The 21,698-nt window shown below is 48.0% G+C and overlaps 2 protein-coding genes and 1 long non-coding RNA gene across 26 annotated transcripts in view; 2 read left to right on the top strand and 1 right to left on the bottom strand.

Annotated features, from left to right (window-relative positions):
- ARID1A (AT-rich interaction domain 1A) overlaps positions 1-3,680 on the top strand; it is a 69,641-nt gene extending 65,961 nt beyond the window's left edge. For all 12 annotated transcript variants that reach the window (XM_081580475.1, XM_081580472.1, XM_081580474.1 and 9 more), the window contains one exon: positions 594-3,680. In XM_081580475.1, the coding sequence (XP_081436601.1) occupies positions 594-2,324 (1,731 nt within the window). In that variant the 3' untranslated portion in view covers positions 2,325-3,680. The remainder of the gene's footprint in view (positions 1-593) is intronic.
- Positions 3,681-9,104: 5,424 nt separating this feature from the next.
- Positions 9,105-10,386, bottom strand: LOC145542181 (uncharacterized). Its single transcript, XR_014079640.1, has 2 exons — positions 9,361-10,386; positions 9,105-9,276 (listed from the first exon to the last, which is right to left on the bottom strand). It is a non-coding gene; the product is annotated as an uncharacterized LOC145542181 (long non-coding RNA).
- PIGV (phosphatidylinositol glycan anchor biosynthesis class V) lies at positions 9,912-19,735 on the top strand. Of its 13 annotated transcripts, none has more exons than XM_081580482.1 (5): positions 9,912-9,964; positions 10,965-11,049; positions 13,063-13,197; positions 16,269-17,390; positions 18,929-19,735. In XM_081580482.1, exons 3-5 carry the CDS (start codon positions 13,120-13,122, stop codon positions 19,208-19,210), a joined length of 1,482 nt encoding a protein of 493 aa, XP_081436608.1. In that variant the 5' UTR covers positions 9,912-9,964; positions 10,965-11,049; positions 13,063-13,119; the 3' UTR covers positions 19,211-19,735. The 13 variants fall into 13 exon arrangements, with proteins under 13 accessions (XP_081436608.1, XP_081436612.1, XP_081436618.1 ...); XM_081580486.1 differs by having other exon boundaries at positions 10,960-11,049; XM_081580492.1 differs by having other exon boundaries at positions 9,941-10,041.
- Positions 19,736-21,698: the final 1,963 nt, after the last annotated feature.

Here is a 21,698-nt window from a genome sequence, read left to right as displayed (position 1 = left end):
TAAGCTGGAAAGTTGTACCAGCTTGGAGCAGTGTTTGAGAGCATAAGCCTCATCCCATGTACTGTGTTACGTGATGCACAGAGGTCCAGCCTCCTGGAAAGTTGGGGAGCTTGGGCAAGAGAGTAGATGAGCATCGGTCCAGCCTGCCTTGTGTTGGAAGGTATCATCCCAGCGTGCCTAGCCTGGGGCTCCACTTGCAGTGGGATGTAGAGTGTCCTCCTAGAGGGACAGTGGCAGTGACCCAACGCGTAGGAAACTGGGCCTGGTGAAGAAAAGCAGAAATTGGTTGCGAAAGGTGAGGTGGAGAGGTGGGTGGCCCTGGTAGGTGAGGTGCAGAGTTGCTGGTCAGCATGTCCATCTGCAGAGGCAGGCTTCTCTGAAGATTGGGCTGAAGGAAGAACTTTGTGCTAGGCAGAGGAGAATTTAAACGACTTGCTTTGGGAAAGGAGAACCCTGACTCTCCCAGTGATACAGATGTCTGATCTGGAAGGGACGAGGGGAGGTTAGGTAGAAGACCTTGGCAGGCCTCTCAAGTCAAGGATTCTCTTAGCCACTTTTCTCCCTTAATTTAGTTCCCGTTCTGTCTCTTTTAGCTCCCGGGGTTGCTCGAACTCCTTGTGGAATATTTCCGACGTTGCCTGATTGAGATCTTTGGCATTTTAAAGGAGTATGAGGTGGGTGACCCAGGACAGAGAACACTATTGGACCCTGGGAGATTCAGCAAAGCGTCTAGCCCAGCCCCTGTGGAGGGGGAGGAGGAGGAAGACCTTCTAGGTCCCAAACTAGAGGAGGAAGAAGAGGAGGAAGTAATTGAAAATGATGAGGAGATGGCCTTTTCGGGCAAGGACAAAGCAGCCTCAGAGAATAGTGAGGAGAAACTGATTAGTAAGTTTGACAAGCTTCCAGTAAAGATCGTGCAGAAGAATGACCCGTTTGTGGTGGACTGCTCAGATAAGCTTGGGCGCGTGCAGGAGTTTGACAGTGGCCTGCTGCACTGGCGGATTGGTGGGGGCGACACCACTGAGCACATCCAGACCCACTTTGAGAGCAAGACAGAGCTGCTGCCTTCCCGGCCTCATGTGCCCTGCCCACCAGTCCCTCGGAAGTATGTCACAGCAGTAGAGGGCACACCAGGGACAGCAGAGCAGGAGGGCCCCCCGCCTGATGGCCCTCCAGAAAAACGGATCACGGCCACTATGGATGACATGTTGTCCACGAGGCCTAGCACACTGACCGAGGAGGGAGCTAAGAGTGTAGAGGCCACCAAGGAAAGCAGCAAGTTTCCATTCGGCATCAGCCCAGCGCAGAGCCATCGGAACATCAAGATCCTAGAGGATGAACCCCACAGTAAAGATGAGACCCCACTGTGTACCCTTCTGGACTGGCAGGATTCCCTTGCCAAACGCTGCATCTGTGTCTCCAACACCATCCGAAGCCTGTCGTTTGTGCCAGGCAACGACTTTGAGATGTCCAAACACCCGGGGCTGCTGCTGATCCTGGGCAAGCTGATCCTCCTGCACCACAAGCACCCAGAGCGGAAGCAGGCGCCACTAACTTACGAGAAGGAGGAGGAGCAGGACCAAGGGGTGAGCTGCAACAAAGTGGAGTGGTGGTGGGACTGCTTGGAGATGCTTCGGGAAAACACCTTGGTCACGCTCGCCAATATCTCGGGGCAGTTGGACCTCTCCCCGTACCCCGAGAGTATTTGCCTGCCTGTCCTGGACGGACTCCTACACTGGGCAGTCTGCCCTTCAGCTGAAGCCCAGGACCCCTTCTCCACCCTGGGCCCCAACGCCGTCCTCTCCCCCCAGAGACTGGTCTTGGAAACCCTCAGCAAACTCAGCATCCAGGACAACAATGTGGACCTGATCCTGGCCACGCCCCCCTTCAGCCGCCTGGAGAAGTTGTATAGCACCATGGTGCGCTTCCTCAGTGACCGAAAGAACCCAGTGTGCCGGGAGATGGCTGTAGTACTGCTGGCCAACCTGGCACAGGGCGACAGCCTGGCAGCCCGTGCCATCGCAGTGCAGAAGGGTAGCATCGGCAACCTCCTGGGCTTCCTGGAGGACAGCCTTGCTGCCACGCAGTTCCAACAGAGCCAGGCCAGCCTGCTCCACATGCAGAACCCGCCCTTTGAGCCAACTAGTGTGGACATGATGCGACGGGCTGCCCGTGCGCTGCTGGCCCTGGCCAAGGTGGACGAGAACCACTCGGAGTTCACGCTGTATGAGTCACGGCTGTTGGACATCTCAGTATCACCGTTGATGAACTCATTGGTTTCACAAGTCATTTGTGATGTACTGTTTTTGATTGGCCAGTCATGACAGCCGTGGGACACCTCCCTCCCCGTGTGTGTGTGCGTGTGTGGAGAACTTAGAAACTGACTGTTGCCCTTTATTTATGCAAAACCACCTCAGAATCCAGTTTACCCTGTGCTGTCCAGCTTCTCCCCGGGAAAAGAAGTCTCTCCTATTTCCTCTTTCCTCCCCCTTCTCGCCCCTTCTTCACCCTCACCTTTCTCTTCCCTGTCCTCACTTTACTCCCCTCAGGACCCTGCCCTATTTGAAAAGACAAAGCTCTGCCTACATAGAAGACTTTTTTTATTTTAACCAAAGTTACTGTCGTTTACAGTGAGTTTGGGGAAAAAAAAATAAAATAAAAATGGCTTTCCCGGTCCTTGCATCAAGGGGATGCCGCATTTCATAACTGTTTTTAATGGTTAAAAAAAAAAAAAAAAAAGGAAAAAAAAGTACAAAAAAAACCCCTGAAGGACAAAAAAGGTGACTGCTGAACTGTGTGTGGTTTATTGTTGTACATTCACAATCTTGCAGAAACCGAGAAGTTCGCAGTTGTGGACAGACCCTGTTCACTGGAGAGGCCTGTGCAGTAGAGTGTAGACCCTTTCATGTACTGTACTGTACACCTGATACTGTAAACATACTGTAATAATAATGTCTCACATGGAAACAAGAGAAAACGCTGGGTCAGCAGCAAGCTGTAGTTTTTAAAAATGTTTTTAGTTAAACGTTGAGGAGAAAAAAAAAAAAAGGCTTTTCCCCCAAAGTATCATGTGTGAACCTACAACACCCTGACCTCTTTCTCTCCTCCTTGATTGTATGAATAACCCTGAGATCACCTCTTAGAACTGGTTTTAACCTTTAGCTGCAGCGGCTGCGCTGCCACGTGTGTATATATATGACGTTGTACATTGCACATACCCTCGGAGCCCCACAGTTTGGTCCCCCTCCCAGGTGCCCCTTTATAGTTGACGAGTTAACGAGTTGGTGACCTGCGCAAAGCGAGACACAGCTATTTAATCTCTTGCCAGACGTCGCCCTCCTCGGTGCGATGCTGTACAGGTCTCTGTAAAAAGTCCTTGCTGTCTCAGCAGCCAATCAACTTATAGTTTATTTTTTTCTGGGTTTTTGTTTTTGTTTTTGTTTTCTTTCTAATCGAGGTGTGAAAAAGTTCTAGGTTCAGTTGAAGTTCCTGATGAAGAAACACAATTGAGATTTTTTCAGTGATAAAATCTGCATATTTGTATTTCAAACAATGTAGCTAAAACTTGATGTAAATTCCTCCTTTTTTCCTTTTTTGGCTTAATGAATATCATTTATTCAGTATGAAATCTTTATACTATATGTTCCACGTGTTAAGAATAAATGTACATTAAATCTTGGTAAGACGTTTGTGAGGCTTTTTATTTTCAAACTGTTTAAAATCTTGACCTTTTGGGGGCTTGGGGGAACTCGTCTTGTTCTTGCAAATCTCCCTTGGTATGTATGCTCTCTCCCTAAACAGTGACATCCTGGCCCCTGTCATTTCTGTACCATATTCCACTTGACCTTCCACAGTATAAGTCTGAATTTAAGAAAGCTCTGTAGCCCACTAGGCTGCTCTGTCCACGGGATTTCCCAGGCAAGAATACTAGAGTGGGTTGCCATTTCCTTTTCCAGTGGATCTTCCTGACCTGGGGAATCAAACCTGCGTCTCCTGCATTGGCAGGTGGATTCTTTACCACTGAGCCACCAGAGAAACCCAAAAATCTTATTAGCCTCTTGAAATACAGTGGGTTTAAGTAGCCAAAGAAAGTAATGATACTCCAGAAAAAGAAACCTTTTGGAAATAGTTGGCAAAGAGAGTATCTCTGTTTTTTTTTTTCTGAAATATTTCCCCAGACCAGCTCTCTCCCATGATTCCAGGTTAGAGCATTCAGCTGTCTTCTTGACATCTCTGCTTGGAAGTTCAGTCTGAACATGCCTAAAAAGCCCTGCCTTCCCCTAGAAGCCTCAGGAAAGGGCAACTCCATCGCTTGACCAAAGACATCCTTGACTCCTTTCATGTCCATGTCCAGTCTGTTGGTACTCTTCAAAAAATAATCCTCAGCCCAGCTACTATCTGTAGTTCAAGAAACCATGGTGTCTTTCTTAAACTTTTAAAATATCCTCCAAACTGGCCTCCCTGCCTCTGCTTTGCCTGGTGTTTGAACCTATTCTCAACATAGCAACCAGAATGCTCCCATTAAAATCTAAGATCAAAATCCTTCAGTGCTTCAGCCTTACTCTGAATAAAAGTCCAGATCCTTATAATGACCTACATGGCTGGCCCTCAATTATCTATCTTGCTGTTACCTTTTTGGTTTCCTCTTCTCTCTTCCCCATTTCACATTCCACCATACAGAGCTGTTTCCACCTTGGGACCTTTGCACTTACTGTTCCCTCTGTCTAGAATACTGTTTGGCCAGATAGCTGCATAGCTAAAGTCCTCATCTCTTTTGGGTCTTTGCTCAAATATCTTCTCAGTGAGTCTTTCCCTGGCTACCTTATTTTAAATAGTAATTTGAGACTTCCTTGGTGTTCCAGTGGTTAAGACTCTGCTTCCACTGCAAGGGGTATGGGTTTCCATCCCTGGTTGGGGAAGTTCCACATGCCACGCAATATGACCAAAAAAAGAAAAAAGCAACCTGTTCCCCTGCCTCATTTTCCTTCTCTGCTGGATTTTTCTTTATAGCACTTGTTATCATCAGACTTATTGTATATTGGACTTACCTATTGTCTTCCACTTTAATTAATGTAAGTTCTCTGAGAACAGGGAGTTTATTTGGTTCATTGCTATATTCTTGTCCTACAGAACAGCCTGGCACATTGTAGCTACTTACTAAGTAGTTGTTGAATGAAATGGTAGATGTTGGCCAGACCTAGTTACTTTCATAAGGTTAATGTTGCAATATATAGCTTCTCTCTTCATGGACTTCCTTAGGGACACAATGGAGAAACCAAAAGCAGTAACAGAAAATGCTATTATCATGGACATTTAAAGTGAAACTTGAAACAACAGCTTTCCATTGAGTACCTACTTGTGTACCAGACATAGTACAGCAAATAATTCCCCAACAGTTCTGTGCCTGTGAGGTAAGTATTGTGGCTCCCATTTACAGTTGAGAAAAGGAGCTTCTTTGAGCTCACACACAAAGGCCCATGACTCCAAGGCCCATGTTCTTAATACATACTCCACCTCCTTCCTGGGTTGGAGGACAACCAGGAGTAACTGGATCTAGTTTCGGAGCACAGCAGGCAAGATTTGGTTTTTGTTGTGTTTGGCATGAGGTAAAACTCTTCCATTGATTTCAATCAAGTGTTTGTCAAACTAAGTGTGGTTGTTAATATTTGGGTCAGGGACAGGAGTGAATAATTTCTATATGTCTCCATTGAGAGAGGGGGAAATAGAGACAATTGGCTAATGTTTGTCAACTGAGCTGCCTTCCTAGAACTCTCGAAAAAACTAAATGGCAAACTTTTCATATCTATATTTTGGCAAGTAATACTGCTAATGGATATTTTTGCTCTGGGCCTCTGAAACTCCAGTTTCTAGTCAAGAAAGTGCATTTCTGGGCTGTGTGTGGAACATTACCTAGGAGTTTGGTTTCCTGGGTTCCTTTCATCTGCTCTCCTGCAATGCAGGAGGAGCCTAGCCTGGTCTCCAGTTTCTGACTGGAGTTACCACATGCAGAAAGAACCACTGGCTACTGAGCTGTGAGTAATTTGCTTTGGAGAAGTAAATAGAACCTAGCCAGTGGAGAACCCAGGGGTGTGGCCAGTAGTTCTTTTCCCAGGCTCCTCCCTCCCCACCCCCCAAATGACCTTAACCTTCTTTCATAACTGGATAGCCGCCAAGTCCAGCCTAAACAATACTCTCAACTTCATTGGCTCTTTCGCCCTGCAGCCACTACCACCCCCAAGTGGCTAAGGCCCTTCCCACTAGGCCTCTCTGGGGGGGGTCAAGGCTTTCTAACTACTGAAAGGCAAACACCAAAGAAAGGGTGAAAAATATCTAGTATCCATAGCCTTTAAAGGATCAGCATTCGACTCCTGAAATTGAGAGGAGGGTGGGGTCTTTGTCGCAGGGTGGAAGGGCATCCTCAAGTGATACATATGGCAAGGCCAAAAAGGATGCTTCTGGTGGTGCCACCCCTAGTTTCAAGATTGATTTTAGCGTCATCCAGCATCCTTGAAAACTGCCAATGAATGCCCACAAAAAGAATCCACGTGAAAAGAAGGAGTATAAAGTTCTGGTAAGGCACATCTGCCTGTCATCACAGGCATTAGCACTGCCTACTAACAGTTGGCAGATCAGAGGCCAGTGTGGTCACTTTTGTCCCATAATGGCGTGCCCTCAAAACCAAGATCAGCATCAGCTACTCCATCCTTCCCGTAGGATTGTGTGATCAGTCGCTCTGTCTTGTCCAACTCTTGTGAAGGAAGTTTAGTAGTTCTCGTGGAGCACTCGCTTCCTTGGAGCAACCTGACAACTTACTTCTCTCTAGCTATCTTGCTTTGCTCTGCCATCACATTTGGAGATGGCCTTGGCCGTCTCTCAGTAATTTTGTCTCTAGACACTCCATGGTCCTAATCCTATGGAAACTACCAAACTTCCTTCAGAGCGTCAATGGGAAAATCACTTGCTCCCCTTTTTGTTCAGGGAGTTGTAACAGCCCAACTTTATCAAGCAATTTGTGCCAAGCACTATAAAATCCTTGTAATAAATGATACCATCATGGATTATGATGTCTAGCTTCTTTGTGAATTGTATCTTTTATCATTAAAAATAATTCACCTTTGTTTCATTTAAAGATTAATTTAAAAAGGATACCATCATCTCCATGAGGACAAGGACTGTGTCTGCTTGTTCAGTGTTATGTTCTCATCCTCATTACATAGTAGTCCTATTTTGTTGAGTAAATCAAAAGGTAAAATTGGAATTTAATGATGGAAATAGTAGGTAGGAGCTGTTAAGACTTGGTGTGCCCTGTGTAGAATTTTCAATATAGCCCATAAAGACCCATAGTTGAGTGAAAAAAGGAAGAGCGGGAAAGAGGTAAACCTGAGAAAGATTTAAAAATAGTGTGGGGTGGTTAAAAAAAAAAAGCCAGGGAGGTTTTTAATTCAAATCTCACCTCTGTCTGCCACTAGCTGTGTAACTTCAGAACTGGTCACTTTCACCCGAGCCTCAGTTTCCTCATCCATAAAGTGCAGGTTAAACAAACAGATTTATTCACTAGATCCTTACTGAGTACACAAAATATGCAAGGTACTAAGTGCTGCAAACACCTTGGTGAACAAGGCCCCCTCCCCCCATAGCACTTACATTCCATATGAGGAAAACAAGACAGTGAAACCAATACTTAATTCATGGACAGGACAACCAGGTGATCATAAATGCCATAAAGAGAGCAGAATTAGGGTGGTGGGAAGTACAGGGTGGTGATTGTGGTGGGGTAGACAGAGAAAGCTTCTCCAATGAGGCGGCTGAAATGCCGAGACCTGAAGTGGGTTGGCCAAAGGGTAGTCAGTTGGCAGTGAAGCATTTCAAGCAGGGGAAACAGCAAGAGCAGAGCCAGGCAAGTTCAAGAAAGAGAAACGCTGTAACTCTCTTACATTCTACGATTCTAGAAACAGTGGTGCACTGCTTACGTTGTTTAATTTAGTCAGAGATTTGTATTATGAAACCGTTTCTTGGTGGTGTGGCATATTTACTTCTTTAGGGAAGTGTCTGAGTGGTGTAGAATCTTTTGGGAGCCCTGGGGTAAGTCTCTTTCTCCCTGGCTCTCTCACAGCGCTGGCCGCTCAGCTGGCTCCCTGTGTGGATGCAGGCTCCATTTTAGCAGCAGACTCTAAAAGGAGACTAGAGAGAGCTGCCTCCTCCACTACTTACTCACAGCCCTGGAGGCCCAGAACCCCTCCCATCCCACCTAGTCTTCCTCCATTCTGACAAGCCAGAGCTTTGTGAGCACAAGATTCAGCCTCCTTGTTTTCCAGTCGGAGCAGGAGCCAGAAAATGAAACAGGAAACAGAGCGGAAGAGGAGGGGGGTGGGTAGTAGAGAAGGAAAGGAAGGAGAAATTGCAAGAAAGTAGAGCTGAAGATCTGGACAAAGTTCTACCTCTAAAGGGTGACAGTTGAGCTTGTAAAAAAACATTCTGAATTGTCACAATAGACGCCTGTCCTTTTCACAAGTAGATTTTTGAGATTGGTGTGTGAACAGAGGGAATCTTAAGAATGCATGTCTTTTTCCCTTGTGAATTCACAAAGGAAGGATAGTTCATTTCTCGGTTTTGTCCTTGCAGACACAGTACTGCTTGGAGCCTCAAAGACTTCTAGAGATTCAAGCCACAACCTTAGGCCCCAGTCACGAGTGTAACCCACAGCTTTGCCGACTCACTCACATGCCTCTGGAGCAGAGAACAAGGGTGTGTCACTGAGAAACCTAGGGTTCTAAGCTCGCTCCATTTTTCCCCTTCTCCAACATTCCACGACTAAAACGTGATTGATCCACCTTACACACAACAAATACCTGAGGGCAGTATAGGTCTCAGGGCCTGAAACGAGCTATTAAGAATCCAAGGATACAGTCCCTGGCCCCCACAGAAATGCTGTGGGCTGCCTCTCTTTGCCAGAAGAGATAGCAACCACCTCTTTTGTTCCCACCCACAGGAGTAGCTGTGGCGGAAGATAAACCCCTCCCTCAGCCAGGGCTGTGGCCAGAGGCTAACCCAGACCCTAGCTTCGTTTGGAGGGCAGATAACTGAAACCACAAAGGGCTCTGGAATCCTGAGAAACGAGAAATCCACCAACGGAGAAGGATTTATTATCTATTTCCTTTAAAGACGGTGCAAAGTTGTTCTAACAGTTTCCGTTACAGGGGTACCAACTGGCTGCTCCTCCCTAACAGACGGTTTTGTTGAGTTAGCTTCTTTTTTCTTCGTTTTTGGCCCCACTTCCTACGAGAGAAACGGCTTCAGTGAAGGAGAAAGGAGTCGTGGGGGGCATTCTCTTAAGTTTCCTTCACCACCTTCATTAGCCACCTGACTTGGGGCTGAAGACTGAAGCAGGACAGAAGGTCCCTAGTAGCCGGAGGAGGGGAAAGTTCGGGGGAACCCCCACTTTCTTCACACCCAAGACGCAGGGTGCCGCTGCTGGCCACAGAAACCCCAAGAAGGCTTTTCTTTCTGCTCAAACTACAGCTATTGTGTGCCAGGCCCTGTGCTAAGCTGTTTTTGCCTGACGGCAGGGAAAATGCGGCTCTGGCTTCCGTGAAGGGGCCGCAGGGCAGCCCCCAACTCCGAGGGCCTCGGCCCTCAAGGGAACTTAAGGATGTTTGAGGGGTGGTTCGAACTGGGCCAAGAGCACCGATGCTGAGACAGCAGCCCTGTTGGACTAACTGAAGGCAGGGGGAAGGGGCTAGCGGAGCGAGGGCTCCTGAGGTGTCACCAAGGCTGGAAGGGGCCAAGGCAGACGGGCGCTGAGTCGCGGGGCTATTCCGTCCCCGCCCCGCTCTCCCGGAATCAACATGGCCGCTGTGGAGGGGGGCGGGGCAGCTCCGACTCCCGGCAGGAGCGGGGCGGGGCCGCCATCCGCGGAGCTAGTGCGCAGGCGCGCCCGCTCGGAACCCCGGATGGAGGATCTAAGGTTCGGGCCCCGCCTGGGAGGTTGAGACCAGCCGGCGCTGGGGACTCGGCGCCAGCTTCGGAGCCTAGGAGTTTTGAGTAGGGGGAGGGAAGCCGTCAAACGGAGGCCGAGGGAAATGAGGCGGAGGCCGCCGAGAAGCGAGGAGCCCCGCCTCCTCCGCCATAGCGGCCTCCCAGTGCCGCCTCTTCCTTTACAGCCTCCCGCCCTCCCCTGCCTTCCGGTCGTAGGCCGGGCCGGGCGTCGCCGGCCCCCTCCGGAGTAACCCCTGAGCCGTGGCCCTTTGGGGAGAGGAGATGCCCAATCTCTGCCTGGGACTGTTGTCGAAAAGGAAACGGCTGGAACGGGCTTCGGACCCGGGTGGGCGGGCAGAAGACGGCCCCTGAAGCCGGCGGCCAGCAAGGCCTCTGGTCCCGAGGACCCTGGGTCCGAACAACACCCCTCGCGCCCGAGGATGTTACTCTTACCCAGAGAGTCCAGGGCTCCGATTCAACAGGTTTTCCTGTCTGCTCAGATGGGACCCTCCCTGCCCTAAGCACACAAGAGCATGCGCTGTCATCTGACAAGTACTGAGCTTGGGGTTGGGAGATCCTGGCTCTGAAAGAGCGCATCCGCTTTGGCAGGAGTGAGGGCTGGTGGAAAGACTGATGTTTCAGACAGAACGAAAAAAAAAAAGACATTCTCCTTAAATATATCCTTGGGTGTGCCACTTGACCCTAGTGAGCCTCAGTTTCCACATCTGTAAAATGGCGATGGTAATTACACAGGGTCTAATGAGCTCCCTGGTGTAAAAACTCTGGAGAGTTTTTATTACTCCCTTCTCTGGGGCATATTTATCTCAAGGGAAAAGAGAGTAAAACTGGTTGCTCTGTAAGTGTCCTGCCAGTTCAGAGTCTGCTTTCCTAAAGAGGTTGTTGGGAAGTGAGGGCCGCAATTAGCTGAGAGGGAGAGCTCACTGGCTTTATTCTTATTTTCACTTGGTTTGCCTGCAAACTAAGTGTAGGCTACACGTCTTCTGTGGTCGCTGGGTCTAGAGCTTGAGTCTGGAGAGACGAAAGGAAGAATGGAAGCCTGGTGAAGAGGCAGAGGTGGGTTATGTGCTTTTCTGTTCCCGACTCCCCTGCATGTGGGTGGGAAGTGAAGGAACGGAAAAAGTGAATTCATCCTAGGATAAAGAACCAGCGGCCGTGTAAGGTTGGCTGTTCTTGTTTCTACGATTCCTCTCGATTCAGCGAGTCAGATATTGGCAATGTTGGGTAGATTCACAAACTACTGCTGTTCTCTGGGGATTTCGAAAGCTTGCCTTTGAACTGAATTTTGATGAGCAAACCGGTGTGGCGTTGCTGGCCCCTCCCTTCCTCCGGGCCTCCCGGTGATGGAGTAATCAACAGGCGCCCCCTTGTGCTGAAGAAAGAGAACTGTTGCTTCTGGCTAGTTTGCTGGAGAAATTGTATTTTCCTGTGGCTTCTGTGACTTTGGGAGAGGGCAGTGGCACCCCACTCCAGTACTCTTGCCTGGAAAATCCCATGGATGGAGGAGCCTGGTAGGCTGCAGTCCATGGGGTCGCTAAGAGTCGGACACGACTGAGCGACTTCACTTTCACTTTTCACTTTCATGCATTGGAGAAGGCAATGGCAGCCCACTCCAGTGTTCTTGCCTGGAGAATCCCAGGGACGGGGGAGCCTGCTGGGCTGCCATCTATGGGGTCGCACAGAGTCGGACACGACTGAGGTGACTTAGCAGTAGCAGTCTGTAACTTTGTCGTTCTGCTCTCAACGTGAGATATGGTGGGAGGAGTACTTGGAACAGAGATTTTATATCCAGAGCCAGTGAACTGGTGAAGCCATATCCAGTTCCTGCCACTTGCACCAAATCAGAACACAGGTTTAATGTGCCTGTGTGTAATGCGAGGCCCTGGAAGGATAGTTGGGAGCAAGATAGACAAAGCCCCTGCTCTCATAAACAACTTAAATAAGCAATAGCTATAAAGACGACAAGGGAGAGGGTAATGAGAGCATATCACATAGTCTAGTGAGGGTCACAAAATTCCAGAAACAAGTGATACTTAAAGGTTTGATTGGTGTTAAGAAAGGAAAGTCTTCCAGCCCTTCCTCTTAATTTCTCAGTTTAAGTACAATATTTTTCCTTTAGGTTTAGTTCTTCACCCCAAGTTGATGAGCTGCCTCTGATGCTCCTGCCCTCCCTTCTGATTTCTGACTGGTTCTGTAAGAGCCGTCTCTACTTCTGTGAACCCAAGGAATTGTGTTTTTAAAAAAAAAGAAAGAAAGCCGTAAAGTGCATTCCTTCCCTCAAAATGGCTTTGCAGTTGTTTATACATTGCTGCCATTCCAATGAAGAGATGGGAAATAACAGTTTCTCCATCTGTAGTAGTCAACTTGGTCGTCCCTCTCGGTTTGTTTTAGCAATATGAGCTGGCTGAAGTCCTGCTGAGTGGTGGTTTTCTCTTCCTTCTCCACTTAATTTAACAGACCAACTGAGCACACATCAGAGAGCTTGACTGGAGTGTGTAGTCGTTATGGTCTTCCAGTTCCGTTCTGTGCCCCACTTTTGGGACTCTGGTTTGGGACCTAGTTTATTATTCTGGGCAAGAGGGAAAGGGCACACACCAAATAATAGCAACCGCAGTGTAGATTTGGTAGTACTTTTTTCACACTTCAGTCCATTTCACCGTCATGACAATTTCATGAGACAGACAAAAGAATCCAGTCTCACTTATACCTAGAGAACTGAGGCTGAGAAGAACAAAATGAAAACTTGTGAATGAGAAAGTCAGGACTTGAACCCAGGCCTTTAGTTCCCACACAGGGGCTCTCAACAGGCTTTTAAAGGTTTTCTGTGAGCATAGCTTTCCAGCTTCCTGCCTAGGGGAAGTGTGGAACTTCCCCTACAAGAATACCGTGCTTCAGAGTGACGGGAAGCAGTCCCATCTGCCTTTAAGATGCTTTTTCTTCATCTAGGAGGTTAGGTGGTTAAGTTTGCCATAGTAATGCTGAAGCAGGAGGGTGTTTCTATGAAGAATGCTTTCAAGAATTTACTTTCTGCCCATGTGTGACATTTCCTCCTTGGGTTTTGGCGTTTAGAAGCCTGAGGGAGCTCAGCCCTGGCAGCAGCCCCCCTGAGTTCCTGGTGGTGAGAGGATGTGGCCCCTGGACCCATCCCGGAAAGAGGTCCTGAGGTTTGCAGTCAGCTGCCGTGTCCTGACTCTGGTGCTGCAGGTCAGTCTCTGATCTTTTGTCCCAAACATGTCATTGCCACATGACTGAGCTAGATACTAAGAATAGGCCTCATCTTTCGGTTTCCCAAATGTGCCCCTCCACGTGGTTAGAACTATAGAGACCTAGACCACATAGCTGAAAAGTGGACAGGACTCTTAGAAATGATCTATTAATCTCTTATTTTACACATGAAATGGCTGAGGCTCAGGTTCAATGGCTTCCTTAAAGTCACAAGACAAGTTTGAAAAGGGCCAGAAGCATATCCCAGGTTTCCTTATCCCTGGGCTAGTGATCTTTCCACCAGACCATGATATTCTATAACCTGATGCCTTTAGGGTATGACAGCTCAAAGCATTACCCTGGGTCCCCAACCAGGAGGCCGACCACGGTATCAGTCAGTTGAGTGGGAGAGAGGGGGCACTGTCCTGAGACCATCTGTGTTTATCTGTGTAGTCATCAGTGTCTTCTACTCTTCCCCTAGCTGTGTCCCCTTCCTGTCTCACCCACACACAACCTCCAGTGCATTTTGCAACTCCCTTTCCCTTCCAAGGCTGCCCTTGATAACGTATTTTAACCCGATTTCAGGTGTGTATGAACTGTATATGGTGCCTAGCACAGTACCCAGTGGTTGTAGGTCCACAGTATCTATTATTGTTGAATGTACGTCAGCAGCCAAGGGATGTTCTGTCAACATATTCTGTGTGCCTTTCATCACAAGCACATTCTCTCTGAGGCTTATAGTTGGTTCCTTTGTGGAAAACTCCTTTCCGCTCTCCTCCCCAACTATATGTGGCATAACAGCCTCTGCTAGGTCCCAGGTTTAGTTAAAAGGGTCTTCAGCTTGGTGCCTAGGACTGTTCCCCGTGACCATCAGTCCTGTCCCACTTGTTTTCACTGTTCAAACTGGTCTAGTAAAGAAATTGACCAAAAAAGGAAAGAGCCTTAAAAATAAGGTTGTACTCCTGTGGCCAGGCTTGGGAAAACTGACTTGATGATGCCTTTGAACCAACATCAGCTGAGTGATTGGCAGAACTAAGGAAGCAGTCCTGTGACTGAATGGCACCTGGGATAGGGTACCAGGAAGCGGGGGTTCTAATTCAGGTGGTGATCTGGAAACAAGCATGTTTCCTCTGTGCTGTTCACTCAGCCACCAAATTTCATTAAGTTCCTGTTCTGTTCAAAGAACTGCTAGGTGTGAGTATAAAAAGTCACGATCTCTTTTCCCTTAAGTAGCTGACAATCTAATGGGGAAAAAAACATTTAATAATAATGCTATTTCATTGTCCTCCCCTTCCCCACTGGGAGCTTTAAAGCTGCTGCCACCAGGTTATATCCCCAGTTACCCCTCATTGTTGCTGTCATCTCTACTAGTGACAGCTCATTCTTCCTCATTCCTTGAAGGTTTTAGCTCCTGATTCACTGTTGCTCTTTCCAGCATTACTGTATATTTCTTGGTGGTTTCAATATTAATAAAGCTGATACATCTAACCACTGTCTCCTGTCTTTCCAGTTCACTCCCTCAGGACTTATCCCTTGGTTCTAGCTCTGTTTCCCTGTCCCTCACTCACTTTGTGGCTTCAGCTCCCCTTCTGACCCAGCTTAGAGTCCATGGTCCACCATGCAAACATGTACAACTCACTTGCTCCCTTCTTCCTGTCTTAATCACAAGACAAAAGCCCAACCTTGATTAAATTCAGTTCCATGCGTACTCTGCGCTGGCATCTGCTCAGAGAAAAGCATACAACTCTATTAACTAGTCTCTTTATTCAATACCATTAACCCAAGTGAGTCCTTAGTGCTGCCTGGCAATCTTAGTGTATTTCCCTGTCCAGTCCCTCACCTATTCTCTAAATTTTTCTGCCTGTTAGAATCACCTGGGAGAGCTAAAAGCAACCTAAATGCCCAGGCTCTACCCCATACTGGTTAAATCATTAATGTTGTAGAACAGAGGAGAAACCCAGGCATCTTGTATTTGAAACTCCAGTGCACAGGCTATTTTGAGAGCTAGGGTCAGAAATGACTTACTTCACACATTTTTCTTACTTCCTCAAGTCTCTAGCACCTTTTCCCTAGCTTGTCTTCCTGAATGAAAATTCAGAAAAATAGAAGCAATGAGAAACAACCTTCTGAATACTTCCTCCACAGCCATCCGCAAACCTACATCTGCCCCTCTGCGCCTTCACTGCTGAAGGCGGGGTGAACTGTCTGTCTTTGCTAAACTAAGGTCATCTCCTCCACTCTCATAGCAGATTCCATCGCCTTTTGCTTGCTGCATCAATTCTTCCCTTTCTCACTCACGTACACAGTGGTTTCCGTTCTGCTGGTTTATTCCCATTGGCAAACAAATACCTCCCACTTAAAAAAAAAAAAAAGATTTCTCTTGACCCCACAATGTCATTCACCTACTACCCCACCTCTGCTCCCCTTTACAGCAAAAATCCTCCAAATAGTTGTCTATATCTACTGTTTCCCTTCTCCCCTTTCTCTGTTGAACCCAGTCCAGGCAGTCTTCTCTCTCCTCCACTTCAGTGAAATAGCTCTTGTCATAGTCACTGGTGACCTTCACTGGATTGCTAAATCCAGTGGTCAGTTTCAGTTCCCATCTTACTTGACCTGTCAACCACATTTAACAGAGCCGATCACTCCTTTGCTTCGCTTGGTTCTATGACACTGTGCTCTCCTGTTTCGTCCCTGCCTCACTGACCCTTCCTGCTTTACCTTTATTGCTGGATCCTCACTCTCTTTGGGCCTCAAAATGTTGACATGTCCAGGACCCAGTCCTCAGAGCTCTTCTTTTCTGTATCTGCACTTCTTCCCTGGGTGATCTCATTCAGTCTCACACCTTTTAATACTTTATCCATGCACTTACGACTTCCGAATTTATATCTCCACCCATGATGGTTCTGCTCACCCTCAAGATCTATATATCTCACTGCTTCGTTGACCTCTGCACTGGAGCATCCACTTCAAAGTGAATTTGTGATTCTTCCCCAACATGTCTTTTCTTCCTCATTTTATTGAATGTTCTTCCACTTGCTCAACCAAAGTACTAGTTCTTCTTCATCCCGCAGGCCCTCTTCAATGCCGTCATCCCGGACCATCGGGCAGAAGCCTTCTCTCCTCCTCGCCTCGCCCCCTCTGGCTCTGTGGACCAGCTTGTGGAAGGTCTTCTGGGTGGCCTGTCGCACTGGGACGCGGAACACTTCCTGTTCATTGCCGAGCACGGCTACCTGTATGAGCACAACTTTGCCTTCTTCCCTGGTTTCCCCCTGGTCCTGTGGGTGGGGACTGAATTGCTGAGACCCCTGTGGGGGTTGCTGAACCTGCGGAGCTGCCTGCTCGTCTCAGCAGCTCTGCTCAATTCCTTGTTTTCCGCACTGGCTGCCCTTGCACTGCACGACCTGGGCTGTCTGGTTTTGCACTGTCCCCGCCAGGCCTTCTACGGGGCGCTGCTCTTCTGCCTCAGCCCCGCCAGTGTCTTCCTGACTGCTGGTTACTCAGAAGCTTTATTTGCTCTCCTGACATTCAGCGCCATGGGGCAGCTGGAAAGGGGCCAAAGCTGGACTAGTGGACTCTTCTTTGCCCTTGCCACTGGTGTACGTGCCAATGGGCTAGTCAACATTGGCTTCCTCGTACATTCTCAGTGCCAAGGCTTTGTCTCATCTCTCATGGTACAGAATGCTCTGAGACATCTCTTGAAACTGATGGGCTCTGTGTTCCTGTCAGTGTTCACACTTGGCCTTCCCTTTGCCCTCTTTCAGTATTACGCCTATACCCAGTTCTGTCTACCAGGCTCAGCCCACCCCATTCCTCAGCCTTTGCTGCAATTAGCTGTAGACAAGGGCTACCGAACTGCAGAGGGAAACAAGCCGCCTTGGTGCTCCTGGGAACTTCCCCTAATATACAGCTACGTCCAGGATGTCTATTGGAATGTCGGCTTTTTGAGATACTATGAACTCAAGCAGGTGCCCAATTTTCTATTGGCTGCACCGATGGCTATATTGGTTGCCTGGGCAACTTGGACATACGTGACCACCCACCCTTGGCTCTTCCTTACACTTGGGATGCAAAGGAGCAAGAACAAAAAGACCCTAGAGAAGCCTGAACCTGGATTCCTCAGTCCTCGGGTGTTTGTGTACCTGGTCCACGCTGCAGCGCTGCTGCTGTTCGGCAGTCTATGCATGCACGTTCAGGTGAGGTGGACTGCTGGCTGGGAAAAGGTGTGAACACAGGCCAAACCCATTGGGCAGGAACAGGCAAGAAAGCTAACTTCTTCCGTTTAAGTGACCTGTACCTAATTTATTCATTCAACTACTATTTGGGGGTGATTTTGATGTGAGTTCCTGGGTCAGACCACTGAGGACAGAACATGAATAAGATAAGATTGCTGCCCCAGTGGGTCTTGTGGTCAAAGTGGAGAGGCAGACATTTAACAGGTAAAAGGTAAAACTACAGTATAGTGGAATGGAAGAGGAGATCCTTGTGAGATTAAGTATTGTGGAAGCACAGAGGAAACAGTAGCCAGCTGTCCAAGGAGGTGAGGAGGGCATCATATGTAGGCTGGGTCCTGAAGAGTAAGAAGGAATTCTGTTTAAGAAGCAGAGGATGAGCACTCTGGCAGATGGAAGGGCATGGGTGAAGACACGAGAGTCCTAAAAGGACCTGATCTGACTGAGTTACAGGGATGAGCACAGAGGATGTCTCTGGGACCTTCCTCTAACATACAACTGTACCTGGAATGTCTCCCTGAATGCCGACTTTCTGAGGTACTCTGAGCTCTGGCAGGGGCTCTATTTTCAGAGGGGACAACTTGTGCGGTATTCGGTCAGTGGTGAGGATGAAGAGAGATGGAAAGAGTTTGATTGTACATCTGATTGTTTTTGTTCCTGGTTGTGGCCTCAGGTCAGCATGACCCCGGGGGAGTCTTTTGGTCTCCATACTGGTCACTCCTCAGCAGTTTCTGCCTCTTGGAGGTGCACATTGGCTGTCTTTAAAGTTCTCCGAGCTATGTGAATAAGAGGCACGGGGGAAATAAAAAGTAGCATTTTGTGTTTGTAGCCGGATTAGCTACTGGAGTGAATGCCAGCAAAGCTTAAGAGTTTCCAGAGATGAGGGAGGCCGTTTGGAGACCTGGCTCTGGACTCCCCTAGAGGGGCCATGTTGAACCACACGATCCCCTGCCCCTTTCCTTCTGCTTTACCATCCCCAGGGCGTGAGAGAACTGCTTCGGGTTCCCAAAGCCCCAGGGGCAGCCTAGAGCTTAGTATTTATTTATTTATTTGGCTGCGTCAGGTGTTAGTTGCAGCAGTCGGGATCTTTAGCTGTGGCATGTGGGATCTAGTTCCCTGACCAGGGATTGATCCTAGGCCCCCTGCATTGGAAGCACTGAGTCTTAACCACTGGACCACCAGGGAGGTCCCAGCCTAGAGTTTAGAGTCCTGGTCCTGGGCTAAAAGTGGACCCCATGGAGTTTTTAGTATTGATTGGCCTATTATTGTGGTAATTAGTCTGTAGCTATGTTTATTTGTAACTTTACAGTCACCTGGCTGGTGTTTCACACAGCTTTGTAAGGCAGATCCTAAGCTCTGCTGAATGAATATCTTTTCCAGTGTAATACATTCCTAGTCTGGGAGCTATAGTTTACCCAGCAGCAGGGAAGTCCCAGGCTTATCCAATTTGAGGTAGTGACATTCCAATAAATGTGTGAATTTTCCCCCTCTTGTGATTCCAGGTTCTCACCAGGTTTTTATGCTCCTCCACTCCTATTGTGTACTGGTTTTCAGCTCACTTGCTTCTGGATCAAGAACCACTGCTTAGATCCCTAGAGACTGTGCCTGGGAAGCCTCCTGCAGGGGACCCCCCACCAGGACAAAAGGTCCCCAGAAACTCTATCATGGGACTCTTGTACAACTGGAAGACGTGTTCTCTGGTCACACGATGCATTCTAGGCTACTTCATGACTTACTGGCTCTTGGGACTACTCCTCCATTGCAACTGGCTGCCTTGGACATAACCTGGAGACTTAGGGGACTGGCCTGAAGCAGACGTAACCAGCGTCTGAAAGTACAAATACACACTGGGGCTGCCTATGCTCCCTGGAATCCTTACTCTGTCCATTAGAACCTCTCTTGATCTGAACGTTGGTTAGGAATGGAAGAAGTGAAAGCCTCTAGAGAGCCCTTTCTGGTCCTTGCTGTGGCAAATTTTAGAGTAGTAACTGTTTTCTCTATAAATGAAGAAATCTTATTCTGGATCTATGTTGTCAATCAACCTTGGCAGAGATAGTCTTAAACTTACCACCTACCCACATGTAAATTTAAATATAAATTTCATCAAAGGCTCTAGCTGACAAGCTGGTCATAGTCCACACAGTGATGATGGAAGCCTGAACAGTGTAGCAGCAATAGTAAGTAAAATTGGACCATCTTTTCTAAATGGGACGTTGTTTCTGATGAGTTTTTTCATGATTTGTTCACTTATTTATATGAAAAATCTTACAAAGATGTGCAAATTAAACAACTTTTGTTTATATCTGTAATGAATTACGTTTTTATTTTTATTACTATATTGCCTTGCAGGACCTTAGTTCCCCAACCAGGGATTAAACCCGGGTTGCTGCAGTGAAAGCACTAAACTGGACTCCCAGGGAATTCCTATAAATTATCTTTCAAAAAAAATAATACAGGACTTCCCTGGTGGTGCAGTGGTTAAGAATTCGCCTGCCAGTGTAGGTAGGGGGACACAGGTTCGATCCCTGGCCCAGGAAGATTCCCACATGCCGTGGGTCAGCTGAGCCCGTGAGCCACAACTGCTGAGCCCACGTGCAGCAACTCCTGAAGGCCGTGTGCAGCCTGAGCAGCCATCGCCCACTGCAGTGAGAAGCCTGTGCACCGCCATGAAAAGTAGCCCCTGCTCACTGCAACTAGAGCAAGCCCACATATAGCAACGAAGACCCAGTGCAGCCAAAAATAATTTAAAAAATAAAGATTTTAAAAATAACACAAATTAAGGGCTGAGACCCTGCCACATGCTCTGCATCAAGTTATTTGAGAGGGAAAGTCACGGTAAGAAGAACATTGCATGCGGAGGCAGAAGGCCTAGATTCTAGACCTCTCAGTAAAACCCCACTTGCCAGCTGTGTGACCTTGGAAGAGTTCCCTGAGCCTTAGTTACCTCTTCTGAAACTAAGAGGAAATTATATTAGCCTACTGGAAAAAATAACCCAGTTCTCCTGTTTTCAGCCCTTCGAAGAAACTCTCTCCTCAGGTGCAACTCTGAGGAGTCACTTGAGTGATCTTTCCTTTGAATGAGGGAAAGCACTGACACGGGCAACTTAGGCTCCCTAGCGTGGGTTAGTAAACCTGCCCAAGGCAGCTAAACGTTCAGCTTGGTGAGCAGTGACTGGTTTTCCTACCTCCCGAATGCCTGTGCTTGCTTGATTAGTAGACAAGGATCGGAGGAACCATCACAGTAGCAGGAATTGATAAGTTGTAGGTAAGTCCAGGGTTGAATGAAATGGTATCTTCTGGCCCCCGTTTGGTTATGGGCCTGTCTGTATAATTGTAGTAAAAACCTCGCTCCCTGCTGAGCTACTTTTTCTCATTCTTTGAGCCAGGTAAGAGGGTCTGCATCATCACCACCCATTCCCCATTTGAACCAAAAATTTCAGCAAGCAGGAACTTCAGAATAGATGGATAAGCAGCTTCTGGAGAGCCCTGAGAATTAGAATTATGACACACTCCCTCTGACCATGACTGAAAGCTCAACTTGCCAGCTGAAGGGACGCTCCTGGCTGAGCCCCAGCACCCTCTGTTGGAGCTCCTAGTTAGGCTGGCCAATAAGCATTTCCCATCCATCGCCCCAGCTTTAGCACAGCTGAGAGAATTTGGTCCAGAGTCAAGTGCTTCTGAAAATGTACACACAGATCGGGACAGCCCTCTTGCCTTCTGCCAAGACACCCGAGTGCCCTTCTTGGCAAAAGATGATCACCCCTGCCCTAGTGTCCCTCCAGTTGGCAGAAACTGCTCCCTCCCTCCTCAGCAACAGCTGCAAGTCTGGGGCCTTCCACCCTGTGTGCAGGAAGAGTTGAGGTCCTGAGTCAGCTCTTCATTGCAGAGGTAGGAGTACTAGGTTGTTTGCCCTCATGGATGCACCTCGCTGCCTCTTTTGGCGTGTAATCAGAACCGATTATTCCCCTACTGGAAGAGGTGACTCAGACTCCACAGGTTAGGGGGTGATTTCACTGCTCTGGCAGCCTCAGCTTAACCTTCACACTGGATCTCATCACCCCGGAAATAAATGATTTCAAGGACCAGAAACCCTTATAAATTGGAACCTCTGCTTCTCAACTAATGTCAAGGAATTAAATCACTCTGGTATTTTGCAAAGACGATTCTAGGAGATAAATGAGAACCCCAGCTAGGTGGACACACCTGGTGTGACCTGGAGACGGACACCGTTTTCTCCCTGACCTTGGAGGGATCTAGTTGCTGTTCTCTAAG

Source organism: Giraffa tippelskirchi, chromosome 3 (genome assembly GCF_054371585.1).
Source record: "Giraffa tippelskirchi isolate mGirTip1 chromosome 3, T2T-mGirTip1v1.2.pri, whole genome shotgun sequence".
Classification (NCBI taxonomy): Eukaryota; Metazoa; Chordata; class Mammalia; order Artiodactyla; family Giraffidae; genus Giraffa; species Giraffa tippelskirchi.
Note: the sequence above shows the minus strand (reverse complement) of the source record. Positions and strands in the feature narration are given on the sequence as shown.

Bases quoted from the DNA above. Each gene is read 5' to 3' on its own strand.
- PIGV (XM_081580482.1), top strand. From the start codon at position 13,120: ATGTGGCCCCTGGACCCATCCCGGAAAGAGGTCCTGAGGTTTGCAGTC. The intron at 13,198-16,268 runs GTCAGTCTCTGA...TTCATCCCGCAG, and splicing joins TCCTGACTCTGGTGCTGCAG to GCCCTCTTCAATGCCGTCAT. The intron at 17,391-18,928 runs GTGAGGTGGACT...TTGTGATTCCAG, and splicing joins GTCTATGCATGCACGTTCAG to GTTCTCACCAGGTTTTTATG.